Source organism: Odontesthes bonariensis, chromosome 3 (genome assembly GCF_027942865.1).
Source record: "Odontesthes bonariensis isolate fOdoBon6 chromosome 3, fOdoBon6.hap1, whole genome shotgun sequence".
NCBI lineage: Eukaryota > Metazoa > Chordata > Actinopteri > Atheriniformes > Atherinopsidae > Odontesthes > Odontesthes bonariensis.
In genome coordinates this window covers 17,236,038-17,259,034 of record NC_134508.1, presented here as the reverse complement: position 1 = coordinate 17,259,034, position 22,997 = coordinate 17,236,038, and the positions used below count along the sequence as shown (strand labels likewise).

General features: G+C 39.8%; 1 protein-coding gene across 3 annotated transcripts in view; it reads right to left on the bottom strand.

Moving 5' to 3' along the window:
- The window catches only part of LOC142376902 (histone deacetylase 7-like), a 40,712-nt gene extending 19,505 nt beyond the window's left edge, over positions 1-21,207 (bottom strand). The window contains exons 1-8 of one of the 3 annotated variants that reach the window (XM_075460578.1): positions 20,859-21,207; positions 3,562-3,746; positions 2,883-2,970; positions 2,418-2,532; positions 2,074-2,153; positions 1,204-1,317; positions 874-971; positions 131-223 (exon numbers count right to left, since the gene is read on the bottom strand). In XM_075460578.1, the coding sequence (XP_075316693.1) occupies positions 131-223; positions 874-971; positions 1,204-1,317; positions 2,074-2,153; positions 2,418-2,532; positions 2,883-2,970; positions 3,562-3,693 (720 nt within the window). In that variant the 5' untranslated portion in view covers positions 3,694-3,746; positions 20,859-21,207. Of the gene's footprint in view, positions 1-130; positions 224-873; positions 972-1,203; positions 1,318-2,073; positions 2,154-2,417; positions 2,533-2,882; positions 2,971-3,561; positions 3,747-12,913; positions 13,274-20,858 lie in introns of those variants that run through there. The other 2 variants (XM_075460577.1, XM_075460576.1) reach the window with 2 other exon arrangements.
- Positions 21,208-22,997: the final 1,790 nt, after the last annotated feature.

The window sequence follows — 22,997 nt, the reverse complement described above, 5'->3', positions numbered from 1 at the left end:
TAGACCAATACAATAAATACATGTAAACTATATTCTTTAAACTAATGCCTGATTCCAGATTTTGTTTCTCTTTTGCTGTGATATAAAACTTTACCTATTTAAACATTCATTCTCAAGTATGGTTGCTTACTTGCGCAGGAAGTCCAGCAGTGATGCTGGGCATTGCAGTGGTGTTGGAGGGCAGGGTAAAGTGTGCTACATTACCATTCTTCAGCAGCAGCCTCTGTGAATAAGCAGAAACATTAATCATAAAGATCATTTGCACAAATAAACAGGCAAAGATCATTACATGGTCTATCATGAACACTATGCAGGGCCCATGTAGGAAGACAGTCACAGTTATTTTCTGTAGTTTAATTGTCCACCGTAAACCTCACGTGCAGACAGAAGGCTGACTCTTTACGGATGTTCCCTTAACTACTCACATGCAGGCAATAAGTATTCAAATGACTTTAAAAAATCTATTGCTCGTGTATGCCATACACCAGTTTACAGCCTAGGCTTATCATTAGATGTATCATCATTCACACAGGTAACAATTGGGACTTCATGAAATATGTTAGTGTTTATCAGCAAACTCTGGCTATCAGAACCAGAAAAAGATATTGGATGAAATAAAATTCATGTATCTCTGTAGACAGTAGACTATCATGCTTTTTGAAATCTCCCTGTTCGAGTCACTGAAAACCATTACTCTACTGCATTAAACACACAATTAACATCTAATTCTTGGGTATTTGTTAAAGAGAAAAGGTCAAATAAGCAGAGGCCTCCTTGCAATAGTTCATAAAGCAAAGGGAAAATATACATATAAATGATGTGAAATATATTACTACATGAAATATACAAAATTAATATAAATTAGGGGCTCACCTCATGAGCCAGTGAGAGGGACCCGTTATCTGAATGAAGGCTGTCATTTGGTGAGCTGCACCCTGATGCTGAGGTGCTGCTGCTGCTTGGAGAAGAATCTGAGTGACAAAATGAAGAGACACTCAATAATATCAAAACAGTTACACATAACTAAAAGGACAATACATGAAGCTGTTAGAGTAGATACCATGTATGTGTTGCTAAAATGACATCTTTGAAGGAACTTTGAAAATGGCATATCAAAGCAACAATGAGCGAAAAGTGACAAAAGCAAATAAATCAAAAGCATGAGCTAATGAGAGTAATACAGCTCAATGTAGGTGATCATACCCAGAGTTTCTGGTCTATGCTTGACAGCAGGAGGGGCACTGATCTTACGCTGCAGCGGGTTAGGCCTCGTTGAGATGAGTTTCTTTAACTTCAATTTCAGTGTGGGCTCGGAGACTGCACAAACACAGATAGATGTCAAGAAGCGTGTGTCCACAAGCTGTTCCCATAACAGATCCAAGTTTAAGTGAACCGTGCAAATACTTCTGCCCTGGGTAAGATTTAAAACACTTCATGTATACATTGGTCAATCTCCATTAAACCAAAAACAAAGTAATCAATCAGTGGCAGGCTAAGATCAGATAAAAGCTATATTTGTGTTGTCGTCGTGCCAACAAAAACACTGGAGGGTGTGTGTGGGTGCTAAGGGTTCTAGGGCAACACAAATAAATGATGGTTGGTGAACTGGCAGAGATGTACAGGAAGCAGGGAACCACTCCCATTCTCATTCATACAGTAAGGGAGACCTGCTCTGGACTCTCACGCAGTTCATTTTACACATACCTTAGTTACAGTTATGTAACTGTTTTGGCCTTTTTGTCTCGCTGACGCTTATGCTTTCATGGCTGATCAGCCACTCTCTGGCCCTGCAGGCCTTATACACAATGAGTTTCATTCATTAAAATGCAAAGGATACGCAACATTTTCTTCAACATTTTTTCATTCTTTAGTCCAGAAAATGTGGGAAAATTTGTTTAGAGACACTTCTATTCTATTCCATTGAACTACGCAGCGCAGTGAGATCACTGAGCGTAACTCAGATTAAACTGCATACCCCCTACGAACGCATTTTAAAAGGAAAATAACCAGTGATCATCCCAGATTTCAACTCAGGGAGGCAACCCCAATAACAGACACAAACAGGAGCCTCACCTGTTCTACGCAGGGCGAGGTCCTTACGCTGGTCACAGAGTGTAGGCTGAGACTTTAGGGACATGTCAGGAACGGGTAGCCTTAGGAACCAAAACACACAAAAAAGAATACTTCAGCCACGAGTGAGCATGGGAACAGCTGCTCTATCTAATTTCAAAATAATACATTGGATTTTATTTCTTTCAACATTTTCAGAAAATAGAGTTATTGCATATTCCAGCCCTTCAAAATGATTACAATACACTTTTACTATGTTACAGAATAAAACAATCATGATTCTGCAGAGGATGGGTTGGGACTGCAGTCAATGTCCTGCTTAGAAAAATCACTGATGTCAATCTCACCCAAATCCTGGGGGAGTACTGCAGTGGCTGGGAGTAACCCGGTCATGTGCAGGCTGGCTCTTCATGATTATATGCTCCCGGAGTTTCTGCCTTACAAGTGGACTGGCCACAGCACCTGGCAGACAATAACATAAGCCTATGAAGTATGACTGATGAGGAAATATTTTCAAAAGTGAAATCAACTTTTTATTTTCTTTACAGGGAACTGAAAAGCAGTCCAGATATTTCTAAGTAAAGGCAGATATCTCTGTCATTTCCCTTCATGCACTCTTAACGGTTTGACAGTAAGTTTCCTTGGAATAAGAGAATTCATTGCAGACCACAATGGAAATCCCCTTATTTTCTCTGAATTCTACTGTACAGTGTGATGACTAAGATGAGGAACGCATCAACAACCTCAGGGTATTTTAGGAAACTTGTAAAAAATACATGACAGCATAGAGAAACACAATATATAGGACTCACTCTGCTCATTTTTACTTTTTCGAAACAGCTGTTGTAGCTGTCCTCTTTTATCCTCCTCCATCTCTCTTTGTCTTTGTTCAGTGTTATACTGTGAAGCAAAAATTATGACATATTAACAACTGACTTTTTTAGTCTGTGTGGACAACGCATGTGGGGTTTACACAAAAAGAGACAAATACTGCTTCTGCCATAGTCTACAGTGCTAAATACCCTCTCAGGATGTTCACATTGAAGAACACTCGACCAGAAACAAATGTTGAGAAGTTGGTCTGTTTACTGCATACTAAATTCTGTGGATCATTATACTTTGGTATGGCTTGTGGGGAAATCAGCTGGCTTCTACCTGTAGCTAATGTGGCAGGAGCTCTGTCTGCATTACACTCAGGGTTCTTCAAACAAATAAACTGCTGACATTGCGTGATGTGTCAATATGTGAAGGATATCAACATTTCATTGGAATAGTATGTCTATTTATGTGCTGTGGGCTAATAAAACAGAAGCTTTACCATGATGCTTCAAAATGTAAAACAAAAAACTATCAGTCATCCATTTAGTCTATGGCTTACAGCCAGTTTATGTATCTGATCACTCACTGCACATTCACAGTGTTGCTGCATATACTTAGATCTGCTGAGCCTCATGTCATCACGCTCCATTTAATGCACAAGTTTAGCCACACCTGCAAGTGCTGCTGGGAAAACTGAGAGCAATGCTGAATGGTGAGGGGTCCCAGGAAGAAAGGAGGGTGGGGGGATAGCATGGCCGAGTCAGGTCCTGGATGTAACAACCTGTGGGTCACACTCAGGTCCATGGGCAGCTTCCCATTAACAGGTAATGCAACCTGACTGGTGTTGATCACATCCACTACAGGAGGAGACAGAGACAGAGAAAGAAATAACAGTTTATTGAAGAGAAACACCCTATGTGCATATGGATGTAATGATGATTGTAACGTAGTAGAAGATCTCTTTATTTTCCTACTTAAGATATCACAGTACTCTTTCTGTCATATGTGTGACAGAGTACTGTGTGCTGGTTCAAGACAGGTCATGATCACTCACAAAAAGTACAGAAAATGGTGCAAATATTTGATTCCCAGCAGAAACCTGGAAGTCTCAGGAACATGTATGCCATACCAAATAATCGGGAGAAGACACAAAACAAAAACCGGAGAGCCACATACTGTTTGTATTTCAAATAAACCTGAAAAGGAGAGCCCATAGTTTATTTAGAGTAAGTACATGCCGGACGTATACAAAAACTCTGCACCGCTGCAAAGTAATATTTCATTTCATTCAAGCCTTGTTGCCTCAAATGAACTGGCTAATTTTCAATATCACATTCAGTGAGGCAAGGGTGTTTGTGTATGTTGAGGCTGGAGGTGCATAAAAGAGAGTAATGAGAGAAAGTGGGCAAGGAGCTGGATTTGAACATTGTCTTTCAGGCATTTCGGTCAGGTACATCAATCTGTCATTGCAAAGGAAAGAAATATAAACCTAAATTTAGCAAAACAACTGAACCAAACTTCAGCGTCCTTTTACATGTGCAAGGAATAGCAAAAGTTTTAAGTCATTTAACTTAAAGGCCATTGTATCCTCCTTCCGTTACACCTGAGTGCTCCAACTGTGGTATGAATAGCACAAATTTGGCCTGATGGCATGACCAACTGAAGTTAAAGCTTAAAGGAGAGATAACAATAACTAGTAAGAAAACAAGCATGGATATTTTCACAAGTTTTGAGAACAAAAACTAAAACATGTGCAAGCACACAGGTAAGTTGATACTGTTTTCATGTGCCAAAGTGACTGACACCTGAAACCAATAAACATTCAGAGGAATATCGATACTGATACAAAGAGCAGACAGATACAGTATGGAAGGAGACACCCTGCACCCTCTGGGGTAAAGGAACAGATGTGGAAATTTACTGAAACTGCCTGTCTGCATAAATGCAACCAAAGATATTACAACATTAGTCATACAATTCCTATGGGTGGATGTTTCTTGAATTGCAACCCATGCTGAATAAGGTTACCTGTTGTAGACCGCACTGTAAAACACACAAGTCACAGCATTTCTGGAAATGTTAATTCATCGCACTGGTTTGAAAAACTAAAACAAACGGAATTAAAAAGACAAGAGCAATTTGCAATTCAAGATCACGTCCCACAGTTTAATCCAAGCGGACTTCAGTTCAAAATTGTCATGTCCATGGGGTTTTCCCCATGTTTTCAGTCCTTTTGTGTTTTATCATGTGTTAGTTTATTTCATGTCTTAGTTTTTAAGTTCATGTTTAGTTAAGTTTTGCCATTGCTTTTTCCTCAGTCCCCATGATCTGGTCATTAGTTCACTCACGTCACCTGTGTCCATTGTCTTCAGCTGCACCCATTTACCAATCACCCTGTTCAGTATTTAGTTTCCAGGTTTCCCCATTCAGTGAACGCCATGCCACCCCACCCCACCCCACCCCAGTTAAGTGTTGGTAGTTGATAGTTGGAAGTGTGTCATTTGTTGTTTTGAAAAATAAACCAAGTTTGCTTTTCACCCCTGCAGTTCGCATCCATGTCCTGCCAACCCTAACTTTGACAAAAATAACACAGCTTTTTGACAGGGATAGCCCATGTGATCCCATGTTTGCTGTAAGTGTGAGACATAGAAGTGCAAAACAAACAAGGTTTTGTTAAGAATCTAAATCTTAAGTGTAGAATTCCGTGCGTAGCTTGTGACCAAAACACATGACAGACAAAAAAAAAATAAAACCTCATCCTAAATTAACAATTTTCCTGTATGACTACAATCCAACCATGCCAGGTAACAAATGAAGGAAAAGGTATGTCTCACTGTCAGCTGATCCATGCCTAGGTGACTGTACAGTATGCTATGTTATCGAAGTTGATGGTTCTTTTTGTTCTTTTTAAATCTTCACGTTTCTCTTTCACACCATAATAAAAATGAAAGATTCAACAGGAAGAACCTGTTGCAGCACCACAGTATGTATTACCAGAAGACTGCCTGTGTGTTCAAAGGAAATCAAACAAACACCAGAGGAGCGGGACGTTGGTGGTGATGGTGGGGAGCCAGATAGCCTGAAAACACTTTCACACAAACACGCACACAATTACCAAAAAAGTAATCTCCCCTGAGAGAGGGGAAATGATCAGGAAGTCAATCTTACTTCAGATATAAACAGAAAAGAAACACCTGTGGCATATTTTTACTCAGAAAACAGCAAAGGCCATTTTGTAACAGCTACACCAGACTTCCATTGACGATGGACAATGTGTCAAAACATGCTCTCCCACTGACAGTCAAAGCTGTGTCAACTGTGTCAAATGTGAAGGGAGAATTCAAATGCCGTATTAACCTTAAAACATTACAAAAAAACCCAAAACATTTCTCTACATAAAACTGAGAAACAGAAATCAAGATTTATAAAAAGTGTTCAGAAAAGGTGATGAGCCAGTGTTGTTTCCTTTGGATCCCCCGGGCAGTACTGCAGAGATGCTTCTATAGCTGTGATGGCTGCATGAGCTTAGAAACACTACTGAAAACCAGCACCCGTGTACAGCACGTCGCTGCACCCACAAATCCAAGTTGAAACTCTACAATGCAAATTAAAAAAAAAATGAAGACGAAAACTGTCAATATAAAATCTTAAAAGTCTTTTCAAACAAACGTGTACAAGTTTTTGCACTCATGCCAAATATTTTACCGAAGGCAGTTTCAGTGTGACTCATTAAATGACACAAAACCAGCTTGGTCACTGCATTGTGTGTTTAAAGAGATAACTAAACAGCTAAGATCTCTTCTGTATTGACCCTGAAGGCTTTCAAAAGTTATATATATATATATATATATATATATATATATATATATATATATATACATATATATACATACATACTTATGGTATTTTTAATCAAGATTATGTCACAGTCTCTTAATTGACCGTACAAAAAAAATAACAAGATAAAATCCGGTCAATTTTAAGACTAAGAAGAAGTGAAAGTTGATAAGATCGGTGAGCTTCTGTGTGCTTGTTTCTATGCCTCTCTTTTGAGCATTGTGGTGCTAAAAATAGCAGGAGACAAACTTCTGGTTTCTGTAATACTATATTCGTTTCACACCATCATCCTCTTTCTGCGGGCCCTTTGCAGCAACCCACTGAAATACTGACACGAACACACATGCACACACCACGGACACACATGCATAGACTTTACTGCTGTACACAAATACACATGCATAGACACACGCTCACAAAGAAACAGTGACTTCCTGTTTCTAAAGTTAGTCTGCACCATAACATCCTCTTAGTTCATTTCGGCAAGCAAAAGCTGCTATTTTGGTTGAATGGCTTCACTGCAGCTCGAGAGTCACAGATATCCTTCTGCAGTATTTATATCCAAACTATGGCTTAAATGTTCTTTGTTTGTTGTTTGGGTTAGTGGTGAAATTGCATGAAGTCTGGCAGTTACAAATCAGGTTAAGAGCCAGTTATAGTGACTATATTCAGAGGCAAAGTGTTGCGTAAATCTAAGCAAAGAATACGGTTTCCAAATAGATAACGGGTATGACAACTTGTGCTGCATGTAAGTTCAGTGTGCCTACACTCAGCTCTTTATTCATGAACTTGCTTGAGAAGACAATAACACTTGTCTTGACCGTTACTCTGCTAGCCACTTTAAGGAGACCCCCTGCCTGCCACCTTTCCCTCTGTCCTTTACAATGTCCCACCCCCTTCCTTGTAGGAATCCACAGCTGCTGGGCACATTCTGTCCCACTGCTTCCGAGCAGCTGGAGTATCAATCTCCCTATGTGTTCATCCCTCTGTGTGTGTGCCTGTGTGTGTGTCCATCCCATGCACCCCCAAGATATTATTAGCTTGCAGTTGTTTCTTCTGAGTGTACACAGCAGGTCTTTGTGTTTGCATAAGTAGGATCTGCTTGTGCGACAGTTGATGGTGCATACACGTGTATTAGTGCATCAGTGCTAGTGTGTGTTGCCGCAAGTGTATTAATAGTACCCATTTGCTTCTTTAGAAGGAGCCTGTCAGTAATCACTTGTGTTATTGTGGGGAATCATGCAAGTGCACATGTGTTTAGGAACAGCAAATTTGTGCATGGCCGTTCCTCAACATATTAATAGCATTTCCCCATTTGTTTTTACAAGTGTGTTGCATGTATATGTGAGTGCATTAAAGTGTATTAATAGCAATCCCAACAGCCAACAAATGCATCTGTATATGTAAGGCATGTGTGCGAGTAGCTATCAGGAACTTTACCAAAACTGCAGATGAATGTGAACAAGGACGTTTTTAAGGAGTTTATAAGCCAACGACTATATTGATAAACTGATGACATTGGATGAAATTACCCAATTCCAGTAAATAGTATTCATATGACATAAAATCAAGGATAAAAACATCTTTACGTGACGGGAAAGATTCTGAATTTATCTGCAACTGTGAAAAATAGATTTTAATAAATGTTAATTGAGATAGTAATGTTGATCGAAAACAAAGGGTGGAACTTGGAAGTGGTAACTCAAACAGTCTATAGCATGCACAGAGTTGTTGAGCAAGAAACCCAACCAATACTCGCTGCATGAAAACCTAGCATATGGAGGCACTTCGGCTTTTGTGAAGCCGAACTACAATACTTTGGAAACATGACAAACGTGAGAAACCGCATTACATGTTTCCAGTCGGGGAAGTATGAAAATAACCCGGCTATAACTATTGACAACCGGAGGACCATCGAGCAGGAACTGTCAAAGTTTCTACTCAATTTGGAAAGGTACAATATCCCATCTCAAAGATCTTTCATTGACACAGTGATCCCCACGCTCAACAACGATACCAAAACCTGGAATCATAGAAGAAAGCCAGCAGGATGTTTCCAACATGCCACATTGTCACAGAAGCTTATGTCACTGTAACTGCATACTTTATCACAGATGCAGCCCTCTGAATTTCAACTGAATCAAATTAATCAAACTGATTGAAGCTATTGGTTGGTCACAAACATCGCAATGGAAAAAGCCCTCATAATTTGGGCTGAATCAATAATCAGACAACGCTCTGTAAGATGCAAATGGGAGGAAGAAAGGAATGCCCTATATGTAACTCACATGAATACTATACTGAGAATAACGTGTTATCTACAAGGTCAGTGGCTGGAATATTGTGGTGCATGAAAACACGGCTCTTGTTAGCTAATCAAATAAATCAGTCAGCGTGTTAAGTAAACTTTGAATGATCAGACGTCTTTATTTTTTGGGGCAAGTCTCAGTTTTTGTTGGCTTCAGTTTCAAGTGTCCTCAGCAGAGGGTGTGCAATGACCTCTGTCAGGTCCAGACTCCAGAAGCTAATCACATTTCTATTGATCTTCCTCATACTTCATACAGTCATGTCTTTGAAAGTGTTGGAAAGAGCCATGGCCATTGTGTGCTATTTGCCGTTTGGACAGAAGATCAAGTGAGGTGTATCACTGATGTCATCAGGGTAATAGTTGTCGTAACACCATGTCAAACCATTATAACAATTAATATCAGCATCCCAAGCGCACAGCTTTGCATATGACATACTGACAGTGGATAGACTGGCAGTCTAATTGCGGAGAAATGAAAACACACCGTGGCACAGGTATATATAATCACAACAACATAGACCATTTATGTAGCCAGCCCTAATGCAGGAGCATAAATCAAGCTTTAGTCACAAGTGTTTTGTTGTTCTGGTGCTTTCTGTGGACGAATGTTCAAAGTTCACGGTATCATAAAACTTCTGTTGATCTTGTACCCCTAAGGCAGGGCAGGAAAAGTTGAGGGGTCTCTAGTTAACTGTATCACAAGCTTGAATGCTTTTTAATGTGACTCTCCAGCTTAATTTTATACAGACAAACAGACTGGCAATCGTTGAAAAAGAGTTTCATTATTTTGCCTGTGGGTTCGACCGGGTCACAGGGGGGCACATAGCTAAATATGGTCCAAAGTGCTGTCATAAGATTGGCACGAGTCTGAAATTCATCATCACAATTTATGATACTGCTTGAAGACGCACGCTGATGCTTTCATGCCCTGGCAGGTACTTCTCAATCATAACAGAAAGCTGAAACACAGAACATTTGTAGCTACTAATTACACACCACCCTTCTGATACACCACACGCAGGATCAGGTTAACATTGCCCTCAATTATGCAAAGTAGGCCCGAGCCACAACTTGACCTGACGGAAACACCGGCTGATTTCCTTTATGTGCTTAAAAAGAAACTCACTGAGCAGCCAGACATGATCCGATTCAGTTCAGTGGTCTAAGCATGTCATCCCCACCCACAAATATCCACCCCTGCTCTGTGACACCAACATTTACAGATGCTACCTGAGAGAATGCCTTCCACACTCACACATAAACATATTGGCACATACACTAGTTATTTTACATGTGAAAATCTGGCTGGCATGTGGATGATTTGAATGAGAAAACAGGTTCTCATGTCGACTTCCTACTATAAGTCACCCGTGTGCCAGCATTATAATGTCTACAGCAACATTGTCTGTTATTGCACACAAGGTAAGAAGAGCATGTACGCAGAAGGGCTTCTTTGTTTCAAATTCACCCTGCAGTCAGAAAGAATAAGGTTACTGTCTTGTGGTGCTCGCCAGCTTTTACTGCTGGTTTTGATAAAGTTACTGTTCTGTTGATTTCCCTAATACACTTTCTTTTCTTTCTTTCTTTCTTTTTTTCTCAAACACACACAAATACACACTCACATGATAAACAGCAGAGTGATGGTTCTTCTGCTGTGTTTTTGAGGGGCAGAGTGTATCAGTAGTCAGCTGAGTTGATCTTAAATCAGGAACAGGAAATGTGATCTGGGCCTCTGGCCGGTCCAGAACACTGTCCCTATTGTCAGTGCACTGCTGTGGCTCACACTAGGAAAACACTGGGGACTTTTAAAGGTTATCTGTCCTGTGGAAAGGTTGATATTCCCCTATACAACGGTGCAGTACAAAAACATACCCAAAATTGGCATACAGCATATAAAGAACCGATCATCAAAAATGTCTTTGTCTTTGCTATGCTTCTTAGTTTAGAATTAGAAGCCTATCTGTGGTCAATCGAAGTATAAAAAATAGCTTATCTACCAATGTGTGGAGTAGGGATGAACCTCTAACCAGTGACTGATCCTTCCGGTGGAGGGTCCCTTTATCGGCGGTCACTTTAGTCAACCAACAGAATATCAATTCATATCCACTTTAATCATTCTTCCCTAACGTTTAAAAAATGTTGTACTGATCACATTTTGCATTGGTCACTGGATAAAAACAAGTGATCAGAACATGTCTTCTTGAGCTTTGGAAAACAATTTACACTCTGTTATGACATTTTATGGAGAGGGGAAGTCCAGACAAACCATTGTCAGATTACCTCGTTTTGAGAATGTTTTCTCTCGCTCTACTTACAACTCTATAGTAAACACAAATGTAAAGACAATTTTACTTGCCAACTGCCTGTTACTTTACTTCAGCGTTCCTTACAGTGGTCATGTGTTGAACTTTTCAATATATGGAGGGCGTCAAGATTGTACTTAAATAAGCGACCGGCACGTGTGTGCCAGTTAATGTGTGGTAGCGGGAGGTCTCAGGCTAGGTAATGCATGTTTGAGGGGCTCTTGAGTGCAATTTGTTTTTAATTCACATTTGCATGGTCCATGACAATCTCAAAAGAGGCCCACCCCACAGAAGTTGGCTGGTATATACAGAAGTGTAAAGACATAGCTGAAATATTTATCTGTGCTACTTTGGCCAAAGTATGTCACATACCCATTCGTAAGACCCCAGTAAACTGTGACAACTTCTGAGAAAAAGGCCATTATGTCTCCTTTGAATAACTTTGGATTTCTATGAGAAAGTCACGAGCTATGGTGAAACCCTGCTTCATACCTCAAAAGTAAGTCAAAACAATGCGGCATAATAACAACCTATATCACAACAAGACTTCTAAGAATTATATCAATAGTCAGCGTTGCTTACGACGAGTTAGGTTAAGGCGTGACACGCAACTGAAACTATAGCTGAATGAGGAGAGGCGACTTTAGTTGTTTTTGTGTACCTCAGAGAGAACAAAATGTATGTTAACACAAAGAAAAATTCACAGACAGACACTTAAAATGATGAGAGGGAAAAAAGTGAGGGAGAAATTGAAAGGGCAATAGAAAAAAAAAAGAGCAGCAGAGTGCAGGTGGTGTTGATTCCTCTGGCATGGCCCTCATGAAACTAATGCAATTGTATCTCTGCAACAGCACTGAGGCTATGACCTCATCCTGGGCTGTGAGAGCTAACCTGGACACTACCAGGCATGGCTGCTTTGAATATTTACGTGCATGTGGGTTTCATTTGCTGAAGTCTGAGCGAGTTTGGGAGGGATACAATGATTTTTATGACTATTGTCACATACACTTCCCACCCTTGAGTCAACGTCTCAATTAGGGGCAGATGCTGTTTCCAGTGGAAACAAAACACACTCACAATTAGCCCTCAACACGATAATTGCACGATTATTAGTTGCGTTTGGCACCATAAATTAGTTCAATTGCTCCGTGACAGATTAGAATAATTGCTGGGGAGCCTTTTTTTGTTGCAGTCATTTTGCTGTCTTACATTTACATTTGGTATTACATTTACCTACAGCGGGTAACAACCCTGTAGTAAGTTGCCCGGGAGCCCAGAGCTTTGCATTTATTACACAAAATGTTCAAGTGTTAGGTTTGGACATTTCAGTCAGGTGAGGACTTACACCTGCTGGATTTGGACACGAGCCATAGCACCGCAGCGTTTCTTTAATTTAATTCGCATTTTTAACAAACAACACTGGGACACGTCAGTCATTCAGCTGACATGCATCCCTGTTCACAAGAAAGCATTGAAGTAGCAGTGAAGACATGTCACCGCTAAACTTTTGTTGTTGATGTTATAAGAGGTTGACTCGTTACTCAACAGTTTGGGAGCACAAGTAAACACATCCTACCTTGAGGGGAAGTTTTGGTCTTTTCAAATAAATTCATGCGACATCGATGCAGAAGAAGCGGATGTAAACCTCGCCCGGCAGTCTATCCTTGTCATCTTCGGTGCTTTTTGACTAAGCTGGTCGTCACTGTGACAGTTTGCGGACTGTTCTTTGTAATAGCATAAAAAACAAAAAAAAAGTGCCGTTCCAGGCGTCAACACGCGTGCTTGTCGCGAGCCGTAAATAGTTTCCTGGATTAAACCCTGTTCCGTCAGAGAGTGACCGTCCAATTTCCACCGAGCCTTGCTCTGCGTTTGTCCGTCTCCCTGTCGCTGAGCAGAGCTGTAGGTGGCGAAACTGCCCGTGAACCCGGCTGGAAGTCTCACTTTCATCTGCGTGAGTGTGCGTCTTTGTGCGTGTGTGTGCGCGTGTGTGTGTCCGTGCTGCTGATGTGAGGGCTCCATCTGCTGCTGAATTCAACTGGGTAAGGATGCTTGGTGTGTATTGTGTTTACTCTTCACCTTTAGGTTTACTTTTGGCATAGGCTACACGTGGAAGCAATGCAGTCTGCAAGCATACAACTGAGAAGAAAACACATTTCCATTTTTTTTAAAGTCAAAGTTAAAGCAAAGAGGAAGAAAATGAATACATGAAACAGCTTGTTGTGAAACTGTGACATGATTATACTGTAAAATAGCACTTTGCTCCAGATATAGATTAGTCTGACTGCATAGTAATCATTAGAAACACATAGACTGATAAAAAGCCTTGGTTTACCTCCAGTTTTGAGGATTTAAAAGAAATTTTGATGATCAGAGCCTTGGGTAACTTGGCCCCCACAGTGAAAACATCGACTTCCTTCATGAATGTTGGTGGGGGGGTTCAGTGCCACATGTGACTTTAAAGACCCTCTCTGCTTATAAGCTGATACTCCCCACCATCTAGTTCAGAACTGAAGAGGCCTTTCGGATGAGAGGTGAAACGTCTTCAAGATCCAAGAAGAAGGTCCAGTTGCCCTTATTCAAGCTCCTATGATTCCTTTAAAATGTCACAGTTTTCCTAGAAGTTCACATCTCTGTGTTCTTGGATGGGATGAATACTGTGTGACTAAGTCAAAATTAAGTAAATAATGGGCCAAGTTACATTCAGCTATGAAAGCTAAATATTTATTCTAGATATTCAATTTTGGATTCACAAACATAACTTCACCTCTGAAACTTATTTCATGTGGAGCAAAACCTTTTTTAATGCAGTCCGTTTTTGTCCTCAAATCAGTTCTGATTGCAAACGTATGAATTTTCCATTCTAAAGACACGAGGTAACTCCTCACAGCTGCTCCCGGTCGCAACAACAGTAGCTCAATTTCTATTCAAGGAAGCCACTGCGGTGTAATAGTGAGCCAACATCATCGCCAGAGCCATAAAAGTAGTGGTAGTGACAGTCATTTGAATTTAACCATCCCTGATTATGTTAATAATGCCATAAATGATAATGACAATTAATGACAATGGAAAAATATCTGTAGCTACAGTTTTCGGATAACAATGCAATGGAGAACAAACATACATGCTTAGTTACATTCCATATATATAGAAATACAGGTTCTGCAAGAAGTAAGCTCTGAATGAAACACAGCAACATGCGTCACTCTTGATAAGCACCGCACATTCTGTACCTACGAGAACACTATGCTGTAATAATGGCTGACATGAATCAACCAAGACACTGATAAGCATTTGTATGTAACACTTGTATTGTTATATGTAACTAAGCGCTTTCATTAGACTCAATCCACTAATAACAAAGAACTATATTTGGTATGCTGAAGAAACGTCCCACACTCACCAACGCACTGCAAAATAACATTATCTGCCTAATCCTTTAATTGGTACCAAAAAAAAAAGAATAGTTCAAATTAGGTCTTTGAATCCAGTGGTACCAAGCATTTGATATGTTGTTTATCCTTTTAGTTACCGACATACACACATTTTAGTATCTTACTATTTCAGTTTGTAGCTACAAGTGATGACTCATTTTTAAAGATGATTTTTCAAAAAGCCACAAATTGAAACAGAGGCTTGGGTGATCAAAGTTAAATAGCACAGAGTCAAAGTAAGAAACAGTGATAAAGACATTTTTCCAATGTACTTTTTTCAGAGAAAGGATCAGAAACGTGGCTCCGTGACCATGAGTAATCGTGCATCATGGGGTTTTAAGGAATGCCTGTACCATTAATAACTCATGTCTTCTGTCTCTCTTTGAGATGTTTAAACCAGAAATGATCCAACACACGCATACAAGCTGAAATCTCCACCTCTATATGGTTATGCTGAGGACATGACATACTACGGAGAATAATACTCATCTGTATTACTCTCAAAAAGAGCAGGATGAGGGTAATAAGAACCAGTACGGTCCTGTCCCTGTGTTCTGCTTGTTTTCCTTAATAGTCACACTGTTTAGAGAGTTTAATTTATTACCTTAAGACAAATGTAAGGATTATTGTAAAGGGAAGTGGTGTAAAAATGTAAATATGGTCATCGAAATGATTTAGCAAACCACAAATTGTGTGAAAACAGAGAGTTAAGCCAGAATGATGGCTTCAACGTTACATCCTGTTAAAAGGTAATTGGATCAGCTGTAGAGCCCTGAGATGCTGTGGGAACATATAAAACATCTCTTATATCGTAAGGCGCTGCCTTCTTTTGTTCTTGACAGTCTGCTAACTTCCCTTCTTTGTATTCCTATTTTAAGATCTGACCACCATGCAAACTCACTAAACAAGAAAGTTCTGTTTCAGATCACATGAAAGTTCACACATGTAGATTCGGGTGTACACACATTCAAGGAAATATGTTTATACACTGTTTGCTATTCTCACATGTCCTCCTCCAAATTGAGATCTTGTTCAGTCTCACAGTCATCACCCTGCTTGTGGCCAAATCCACACCGAGCCAAGTAAAGTCAGCATGCAACCCTAAAGATAAGTCCTGTTTCGGTGAATATAACTATTAAAACAACAGTGAAGTGGGCCAGTTTTTTTTAATTTTTTTTTTTTATTTCATGTGACTGAGACCAGTCTTGGTCCTCTTAGGGAGACAGTGGGTTTCTCATTGTTAACATAAATTGTGTACCTAAGGGGAAAATTGTGGCCAGAGTTTAAAAAAAAAAAAAAAGAAGAAAATGCTATCAACAACAGAGCGTCTTTTCCCTTGTACTCTTGGCAGTTCATCCCACAGTCACAGGGCTGACTGCGGCCTGAATAATTTGAGATACATTCAAGCAAATTGAATTTCATAACATTCCATTTTGAACAGCACATTCTTGAGACAGTGCTTCTCCCGTCTACAGATGTAGAGAGTGCCTGGAAATGATTGCTCCTGAAATTGCATTTTCCTGAAAGTAGCCAATTTAACATGGTTATTTGAAAATTACATTCTAAATCTAAGAATTGATGTATTTACTTATTATAATTTCATGGGCCATTATGGACATATTATTCTTAGGAATCATGTCAAAGCCAGATCATACTTTTTGCAAACGATTTGCAACAATATCGGTTTATTGGTCACTGTAAAAGTTTATTTGCAGGGCCGAATAAGTTTGCATTTACGTCTACCTCTGTCAGCACGTCATCATCAGGTATAGATGGCAGAGCTCACACCTCCTATCTTTCACCCTCCAACTATTACCACAGTGCCTCTAAATGAGCTGACCTATTTATGACATGTGTTTGAGGTTGTGTTTGTGTGTATAATCAACAGTATCCTAAAAGGAGGAGCTGTCTTTAGACAGTTCATTAAAAACATCCACACCTTTCAGTAAAATGAGAAAATAAGCTAGATTCTGTTGGTAAAGTCGTTCTATAAGTCTTGTCACTATGCTCTCATAGTTGCTCGATTTTTTTTTTTTTTTTTTTTTTTTTTTTTTTTTTTTTTTTTTACTGAATCCCCACAAGGGTTTTAAAACCTGAGAGCCAGAACAGCCAGGAAGAGAAATGACACATGTGGCATATGTGGGTAGGACTCCAAGGTGGAGGTTTGTGGCCAGTGGGGCTCACTCCTCTTCCAGTCACAGGAAGCCGGTAGGAATGAGAGGAATGCAGTCAGGCACTACGGTGATGGAGGAAGCAGCAGTTGCAGGGCAGATTGCCAGAATAAAATGAAAAAAGAAAAGAGAGCAGGAAAAGATAGGGGGAGTCAGAAAGTGATCAGAGAGTGAAAATAATTAAGATGTACAAACTTCATTGATATTCACTATTTGATGTAGATAATTGGGGACAGTAATGGAGGGTCAGTGACAAAAATCACACGGAATATTTCTGGGAATTGTGGAGCGTGTAGAGTTATCAGTTGGACCGATTTCCTGACATTGGGTGGAAGCTGTGGACCCACAAACAAGAATCTGCTCTTTTTGCTATCCAAGGGGTCATCCTACCTTACAGACACATAGATGCACTCAAAAACAGGCCCAGACATGAAAACAGCAAAGGTATGCACACAGATACAAACAGAATGTTACAGAGAAACCTGCTGTTTGCCTGTTTTACTCAAACCCTTCCAGTATCTCTTAGTTTAAAAAAGTTACCTACCCCTCTCTGCGTCAGATACTCTTATTTTCTCTCTCATTTCTTGTCAACCTTTTTGATCCGAGCACATGATCGAAAAAAATGGCAGTTGTGATTGCAGAAGTACTGAACTGCCATGTTTCTTTAGCTCTGATAAGGAAAACATGAGACGCATCAATGTTAATCAAACTTTTATGGGCTATCTGAGAAGAGTCGTCTGGTTATCATGTGACTACGCAAATTATTCAGCTCACTGTTTTGGTTTAATAGATCACAATCCATGTTTAGATTCAGTCTCGCTGCTCGCATGAGCCTGTCTTTTTTTTGTTTTTTTTCTTTCATTTTTTAACCCGCATCAGGCAGACCTTTTTAACAAAATAGTAAACCTCAGAAAGACAAAGACCAAGAAGCTAATGAAAATATAAAGCATTTAGCAGCTAAAAAGTTAGATGGTGTGGTTGGTTAAAATGCCCCAAAGTGTCAGGGGAAAAAAAACTGGAAAAAAAAAGAAACACACCTAGCTTTGAACCATTATTGTGGGTAAAAGAAACAACAAAGACATCCATGTAAACTATGAATCTCTCAATCATTGTCTAGAACATGCAAAAAAATAAAAGAAAATAAAAGAAAACATCTCATTCTACATGTAAAACAGCGGTTTTGGAAGTGTGTAGTTCTTTCATCACTTGAACTCTATAGTAAAAACCATAGCACGTGTTCAGGTGGGTCCCGCTAAGCTAGAGCTCGCAGCTGCGTGGTGGCTTTGAACCGAGAAGGCGCTGGAGGCTGCTCACAGCGGTGGGTGCCCTCTAAAGCCTGTCTGCTTCCAACAGCAAAGCAAAGTGTAACCACAGAAGGGAGAGATAGCACTCAGCTCCCGCTTAGTTTCTCTGGAAACTGACTGTGACGATGGAAAGTGTTGCTTTACGACGCCCTCGCACTCACGTATGAGCAAGTGTGGAAAAAATTTAAAACACAGTGTTTAGAACAACGTGCAAAGCTTTCAAAGGTTTGGCATGTGGCTTTCAATGAACATACACATCAAACTGAATTAACTTTTGAGGTGACAATCTCACTGAAGCAGCAGTAACATTCATTCGTGCTTGCTCTGAGAAGTCTTCAGATTATGGAGGGAAATGTCCAATAAATAAATGTAATGGGACAAATAATGTATTTTTTTATTATATGTCCTTGGTTGTTGCAAGCGCTGTTTCCAACATGATCACATCAACAAGAAAGAGAATAGAAGGCAAAAAAAAAATCTTTTAATGTATCATATTTCCAGCTAATAGGGGCTTTCAGCTCTGTTCGAGTAGATCCTAAAGCTCTTAAGTTAAACTGCCTCCTCTCCACCATGACAATAAAGATCAGCTGCTACTTTAGAATAGATGATTGCAGTAAAACTACTCTTCCACAAGATGGTGGTATTTAAATAAATAACTATTATTTGTTTACTAATCAAACACAAATAATAGCCTTTTAAGATATTAAACATAGAACTAAGCTTATTAGAGGCCAGTCACTGGTATGCCGCACATCACGCACGCTTCTTGAGGGCCTTCCTTATTACTTATATGTACTTACACATGGAGAACCTTCTTCAGACCAGAGCAGACTTAATAACAGGTGATCTGTAGTTCTGATCTACCACAGAGCCAAGTTGCTATGCTGTACTTTAGCAATTTGGAAAATTATATTTTAATAATAACTGGATATAGAAAGCAAATAGAAAACAAAGATGCGCTGAAGGAGTTTTCTGGAGGCAAAGAAATGACTTTTTAAAGTTAAATCCTAGAATTTGTGGTGAAAGTTCAGACACCATTCCCAAAGCAAATGTCTCATCTTTTAAAAGGAAATGCAACGCATTTCAAGTAGTCCCTCTGTGCCCTCGGTGGAAGTGCACACACAGAGCCGTGGTCTGAGACTCAGAGAGGGAGAGTTCATGTCCCACAGGGCCACTTCTGGCTGTCTGTGGCCCCTTAACCTGATGCCCCTCGACCTTTACAAACCAAACAAACCAGAAGTCTGATGATTTATCTTATAGATAGAAGTAAAAACCCTCACATTTTTCAAATTATTTATACAGTTTGGCTGCTCTGACTGACATTTCCTTGTTTTCCTCATTGTGCTCAATGTGGCTTCAGGTTTCAATACATTCTCAACAGGGTGTCAGCTATCAGGTATTTTTCATTATTTTCTAATATAACTGAAGTGCCCAAGATAAAGTCCTCAAATGTATTGTCGCATATGCCCAATTGAAGCCGAGACAGTTTATTACCATAGAAGACAGATTTGGATTTTTTTTCTAACTCTATAAAACATGGAGTTGTTTTCATTACCGCCAAGGCAAAACTAACCAAAACAGTGAATGCAATCATTATTGCCCCCTTCATTTTAAAGAAGACACAGAGCAAAAGTTTGATTTATAGCCCCACAAACCTCATAGACTTGTCTAAGAATGGAGCTGCATAGGAGTGTAAAAATAGAGCAAAAGTGTAGTGTTTTGACCAAGACAGCAAGCAAAAGCTGAGGCCAGCACTTCATCTCTTGAAGCAAGATTCATGTCGGAGCACATAAACAAGGAAGAGCTAAAAAAGCTGCCATGCAGTAAATTCTTTTAATATCATTTCTAATATTGTGGTTTCGAGCATGTGACATGGGATGGGATGTACAGAGTTGGTTGAGTAAATAGATGCATCTCTGAGCAAAAGATGCCCAATCTTTTTCAGTACATGCTTTTTGTTAGCAGTGCCCTTACTTCAGTGATGTGACAACACTTTATTTCATTTTCATTGTCAACCAAACCTCTTTTCCCTTCATCACTGGCGCTCTTTAGTTATTTGCCCAAGCGGTTCAATGCAGTAAGGAGCTGTTGTTTTGTGTCTCCTCTTTTGTTGCCTCTCTAATACTTTTCATGGACACAGCTGCTCTCCGGGGTGGGTAGCTCTGTTTCCAATTTTCTACCTTTCCCCATCCTGAGAAACAACACTTTTTGAAAACCAAACAAATGAAACCAGAAAAAAATGAAGTTCTATTTTGTGCGTCTTATTATTCACCACAGTGTTTGTCCTGGGTGTGTGACTTTTAGAACATTTGCATCAGCCGCAACACTGAATGCAGGAGAAACTCGAGCGTCTCATAGATGAACAAAACCATAACTGACCAATGCCCTGGAGTATCAGTGAAGATGAACCATACCAACAACTGCAGTCTGAAAAAAGAACCATGTCCACATCTGCAAAACTTGCAACTAAAATCTTCTCTTTAGCGAATAAAATATTGACATACTCTGCTGGTGATATACAGTACAGTCACTGAAGAAGGAATTTCTTTACACAGCTGCTAATCATTTCCTCATATATATAAATATATATGACATACAAATGCACAAATTCTTACCGCTTTTCAGGGCTGACGTTCAGGGAGAGGTCCCTCCGAGCTTCCTCAGCAGTCCAGTCAGAGCGGCAGCAGCGGGACAGACTGGTTGGCTTGGGGAGAAGATAGGTCCTGCTTTGACAGGGGAGTGGTGGTACAGCGCTGGAGCCCGTCTGTGTGCTGAGAAACGGAGTCACACAGTCAAACTGCTTGACACTACAAGCTCCCTCTGACTTTTCTGTGTCTTGCACTTCCTCTCATGTGAGCTCAACTAGTTTGTTCTCATTTTTTTCCCCCTCTCACTCGCACACTTAATCACACCCCTTTAATTTTCTTTCTCAGAGAGGATACAGTTGCTCTGCCCTATCATTCCCCCTGTAACTTTCTGGCAGTGCTGCCCCTGCTCTAGAAGCTCTGGGGAGGGAGGAGGGGGCAGTGGAGATTGTGTGCATGTGTGTGTTTGTGTGTGTGCTGTAGTGAAAGAGAAAGAGAGCGCGACAGATTGTGTAGTCACTTGTATCTGCAGACAATGGCAGGAAGTGTAGCTTCAGGATGAACAAAGTACAAAAGACTGCAATAAGAAAAGTACATCAAGCATGAAGCATCTAATTAAGTACTAAAAAACTCTGACACTTTGCTTGATAAAGTGAGACAAATTCAACTAATACAAGTGTTTGTGGGACGATGGCTTTATTTAATTTAGTTGCAGTGTTTTGTGAATGCATTGTGTTTTTTCAGATCATCTACAGCCCTTTTGCTGGAGAGCACATTTACTTGCATGATTCAGTTAGATCTGTGTAAATACACAACTGAAGTATTCAGCGTGATTACTTACACAAGGTGACACATTTCACTTCACCAATTACATTTCAGCCTGAGTAAAAGCCAGGAAGCTGGTGATTTAGTAGAGAACAGACCCACAGTGTCACAAACATTTACTAATCATAGTTTCAGTGCGATCTTATCTCACCAAATGCCTGCTGGTAAAACAGCTGCTTTGCAGAAATCGTTCATATGTTTCATTTCTATTTGAGAAGCTAAATCAGAGGTAAACATAGGTTATAATGTCATGATGTGCAATCATTCTCTTGAAGTCTGTAATTTTGGTAACGTTCATTTCCGCGGAAATAAAAGCGGAAAAGAAAACTTGCTGCCGAATGTGGTTTCATCAGATTTGTCATCACTGAGGTCTGTGAAGAGCACTGCACATTCATTCATACAAAAATGTGACATCAAAAAGCAAAAAAAAAAGGAAAACGAATGTTTTGCAAGAAGTGACTGGATGAGGATGGAGTGATATACCTGTGTTGACAATAATCACGATGCTTAAAGAATATGAATGTCAATATTGTGTTGGTAATACACATGCAATATTTAAGGTTCCTTACCCATTACTTTAAGTTTAATTCAAAAGCTATTTTCAAGCGTTTTTTCTTTTTTTATGAATATCGTGATAATATTGCTGTTGTGAATTATTTTGAACACGATAATCTTATATTGACAGTCCTGACGACTCCAAACCAGTAAGTGCCATGTTTGTGTTATGTGTGTAAGATACCATAATGATTTGAAAACCATAATCATAATAGTAATATGGACTGAGGTGTACGATGTTGTTGATACTATAATCTCTTTAGATTTTTTAACATGATTGAAAGACGGACTATGCCTAATACTTGGTGTGTTTTAATTATCGGTTCATCAGTACAGTGTTTTATTCTGCCTTTTTTTAATCCAAGCTAATCCCTCTTTTCGTCAGACAAAACAATGCCACAGTCAGACATAACAACTCTGTAGTGGACGGCATACTAAAACTAAGCCAACACACATTAACCCCGCTGGACTGAATTAACCTGCATTGATTTAAGGCAGTGCACGCTTCATGGTTTCCTTTGTTCGTGGAAGAGAAATGCAGCTAAAAGCCTGACAACTCCTCTAACCTCAACTGTTGTGTGGTCTGGCTCCCTCCGCTACTGCGCTAGCAGCTATGGATTAACTTTCTGGTTCAGATGTAACTTCATCCTTTGGGAAAACATACTGACCAAAGGGAACTCATGTTTGGGGGTTATGACCCTTTGTCGGTGTAGCATGTGAGAGAGAGCCCTAGGCTGGCTCTCCTTGGTCTCAGTTTCTCCTCAAACAAACTTTAAAGAGAATGTGAGG